The sequence below is a fragment of the Hippopotamus amphibius genome, chromosome 5, assembly GCF_030028045.1.
Source record: "Hippopotamus amphibius kiboko isolate mHipAmp2 chromosome 5, mHipAmp2.hap2, whole genome shotgun sequence".
Classification (NCBI taxonomy): domain Eukaryota; kingdom Metazoa; phylum Chordata; class Mammalia; order Artiodactyla; family Hippopotamidae; genus Hippopotamus; species Hippopotamus amphibius.
Window position 1 is genome coordinate 12662839 of NC_080190.1, and position 3774 is coordinate 12666612.

Sequence of the window (3774 nt, forward strand, 5' to 3'; positions counted from 1 at the left end):
CCACCAGGCTATTTCAGGATGATTTTCTAATAAACACATAGGACTATTATACATAGGATCTAATAAATACAAAGGAGCAGAAATTATAATGTCCATACAATTATTTCTTAATTAAAGAAGCCCCTCTTACTCTGGACTAAATCACCAGACTCCGCATCCCCCTCCCAGCTCCAGGATACCAGCACCACCAGCAATTCTCTGGTGCGTTTTGAACTGTCCAAAGCTCCCCTATAAGCCACAATGCCCCCTTCCCCTTCCCCACTCCTACTTTCTTCTCCACCTCGCAAATAGATAAATCTCTTCCGAAGTGCAGCTTTCAACTTGGTGTTGGAAGAAAAATAATCTAAGTATTTCACACTAATAAGTGAGTGTCTGATACTTCCCCTTCCAGACCTGTCTCAAGAATGGCTTGGGTTTGGGGGGGGGGGGGGGTTGTTCTTGTTTTTTTTTTTTTAATTGGAGTATAGTTGATTTACAGTGCTGTGTTAGTTTCAGGTGTACAGCAAAGGGAATCAGTTATACACACACACACACACACAAACATACATATATCCACTCTTTTTCATATTTATTGGAGTGTAATTGCTTTACAGTATTGTGTTCGTTTCTGCTGTACAACAAAGTGAATCAGCTATATGTATACATATATCCCCATATCCCCTCCCTCTTGAGCCTCCCTCCCACCCTCCCTATCCCACCCCTTTAGGTCTTCACAAAGCATTGATCTGATCTCCCTGTGCTCTGTAGCAGCTTCCCACTAGCTATCTATTTTACATTTGGTAGTGTATATAGGCAATGCTACCCTTTCACCAGTCCCAGCTTTCTCTTCTCCATGTCTGTGTCCTCAAGTCCTCTACATCTGTATCTCTACATCTGCATCTCTATTGCTGCCCTGCCACTAGGTTCGTCAGTACCATTTTTCTAGATTCCATATGTATATGCATTAGCATATGGTATTTGTTTTTCTCTTTCTGATTTTCTTAACTCTGTATGACAGACTCTAGGTCCATCCACCTCACTACAAACAGCTCAATTTTGTTGCTTTTTATTGCTGAGTAATATTCCATTGTAAATATGTGCCACATCTTCTTTATCTATTTGTCTGTTGATGGACATTTAGGTTGCTTCCATGTCCTGGCTATTGTAAACAGTGCTGCAGTGAACACTGTGGTACATGTATCTTTTTAGATTATAGTTTTCTCTGGGTATATGCCCAGTAGTGGGATTGCTGGGTCATATGGTAGCTCTATTTTTAGTTTTTCAAGGAACCTCCATAAGTTCCCCATAGTGGCTGTATCAATTTACATTCCCACCAACAGTGCAAAAGGGTTCCCTTTTCTCCACACCCTCTTCAACATTTATTGTTTCTAGATTTTTTGAAGATGGCCATTCTGACCAGTGTGAGTTGATACCTCATTGTGGTTTTGATTTGCATTTCTCTAATGATTAGTGACGTTGAGCATCTTTTTATGTTTGTTGGCCATCTGTATGTCTTCCTTGGAGAAATGTCTATTTAGGTCTTCTGCCCATTTTTGGATTGGATTGTTTGTTTTTTTCGATCCACTCTTTTTTAGATTCTTTTCCCATGTAAGTAAGGATGGCTCATTTTAATCCAAAGCCTCTATTGGATGAATCGAGACTCATTTGGGGAGACATTTAGAGACAGAGAGAAGATCCAAATGCTTCCTCCTCTTTATCGTTTTCAGTAGGAAAGATTAGCTGGTTAATATTTATGATGCATCAAACAAGCTGGGCCCAGAGAGTGGTACAGAGTGGAGCTCAACATAAATAAGCAAATAAATGGAGCATGATGGGCTAGTCAAGGCTGCCGGGGCCATAAACCTGCAGGCAAGAGGGGAAGCGAGAAATGAAGCACAATACACAGAGACTTAATCAAAATGGATATTTTTATCCTTTCTTCTTTGCCATACTATTGAAAAGTAGAATTCAACCTCTTTATAAATCAGGGGTTTGGTTTTTAGCATGCTAGAACCTTTCTGTTTCTTCATGAAAAGAAGTACCAGGATAATTTTGTTAATACTTATTTGCCCCCAGATTCTCACTGGGGGAGTTTTCCACCATCACCCAGAGTCAGTTAGGAAAAGAAAATTCTTGAACACCTCGGCCATCTACGTCCTGTCTCTAGGTAATTCTCCATGGTTTTAAGGCTCTCTCACCCTTATGAGTTGTCAGGGAGGGAAAATTTCCCCCTCTACCCCCTTGAGTCCTTGTGGCTGCACTAGTAATAAAACTGACATAAGACAGATTAACAGGAGAAAAAGAAATTAATTCTAATTTGTGCATGCTGAAATCTTATAGAAATGGGACCTAAGAAGTGGCCAAAGCAGGCGGCTTTTATACTTTTTAGACAAAGAAAAAATAAATTTGTGAGGAATTGACAGGACAAAAAAACTTGGGCTTCGGGTGCTTAAATTAGTAAGAATCTAAACAGATTTGGGGTGTGTCAGCTGGGATTTTTCTCCCTTTCTTAGTTCTTCCACACTACTCTGTAGCAATTTGAGTCTAAAGCATCACCTTCCACCTGAACCTGAAGATCTAAGAGGAGCTTCAAGCTGTGAAAAGACTCCCAATGGATTCATCTGAGGTTAACCCAACCTGGACCCTGGAGTCTCCTCAAACGTCCATCGATGAAAATTCCCAGGCAACTCCAGCTGCCTCTCCACCTACGTCTGAGATGCTAATCAAGAACCTCAGTAACTTGACGCTCAACCCCAGTAACAAATTGCCACTTATTCTACCTCAACCTACTGGGCAGTTACTCGGTGAAAACATACCCTACAGGCGAGGGGTGAGGACTGTGTTAACTGATAGGAGAGAGAAGATGGAACGGCTGATTCAATCTATTAAAAAACGCTATGGCAAAGGAGTTCCTCAGCCTGACTCTCAAAGAGTACCACAGCAGAATGACGCTGAGGCCCGATCAAGAGTGCAAAGATTTAGATGTAGCTGTCGTTTTTGCCGGTTTCATAGCGATCCTTCTGAGGATAGTGATAAGAATTATTACAATAATAAGTATGATAAGAATTATGACACGGAGTCGAATGAGCCATAAATCTTATTTCTGTACTATTTTTTCTTGCTGGTAATTTCAGGATCGTTATGAAGAAGCTTGGGAAAGATTTGTACCAATATTTTGATAACCTATAAGGTGTGTCTTTTTTTTCTTATATGTCCTTTCCACCTTGCGTTTGAATGACTTGACTATACTTTGGTTCCACTTTGTGAAACAAATTAACTTGTGTGGAAGGAACTTGAAGACGTTGGGTGGCTTGGCCACAGCATTGTTAGAACAGCATGTTGAATTGTAATAAAAATTTGATGTGCTGTTTCAATTTTTAGTAACAAGTGTGTTTATAGAGGATCTTAATAAAATTTGAGACCTATTTGAGTACCTTTAAAAATTCTTGTTCTTATTTTAGACTTTTTTTGCTAGCTATGTATTAAATGAATAATACCCCATCACATTCCCAGGATGTAAATATCTGGCATTCTAATTTTTTATGATATTGTCCTGTTTTAGTTCAGTTGTCTTCTTTCATAACCCACATGTACACAGACCTGGATTTCTTTGTGGGATAAAAGAAATAAATAAAACTCATCTTCTGTCCTCCAGCTATCTTTTGTTCACTTTAAAAAGATGTTAGATAATTGGGTACCTGGGACTTCCCTGGAGGTCCATTGGTTAGGACTCCCATGCTTTCACTGCCCAGGGATTGGGTTCCATCCCTGATTGGGAAACTAAGATCCCACAAG

General features: G+C 39.9%; 1 protein-coding gene across 1 annotated transcript; it reads left to right on the plus strand.

Annotated features, from left to right (window-relative positions):
• The first annotated feature begins 2590 nt into the window (after window positions 1-2590).
• Window positions 2591-3073, plus strand: LOC130853047 (developmental pluripotency-associated protein 3-like). The gene has a single exon (XM_057734183.1). It carries the CDS (start codon window positions 2591-2593, stop codon window positions 3071-3073), a length of 483 nt encoding a protein of 160 aa, XP_057590166.1.
• Window positions 3074-3774: the final 701 nt, after the last annotated feature.

Bases quoted from the DNA above. Each gene is read 5' to 3' on its own strand.
- LOC130853047 (XM_057734183.1), top strand. From the start codon at position 2,591: ATGGATTCATCTGAGGTTAACCCAACCTGGACCCTGGAGTCTCCTCAA.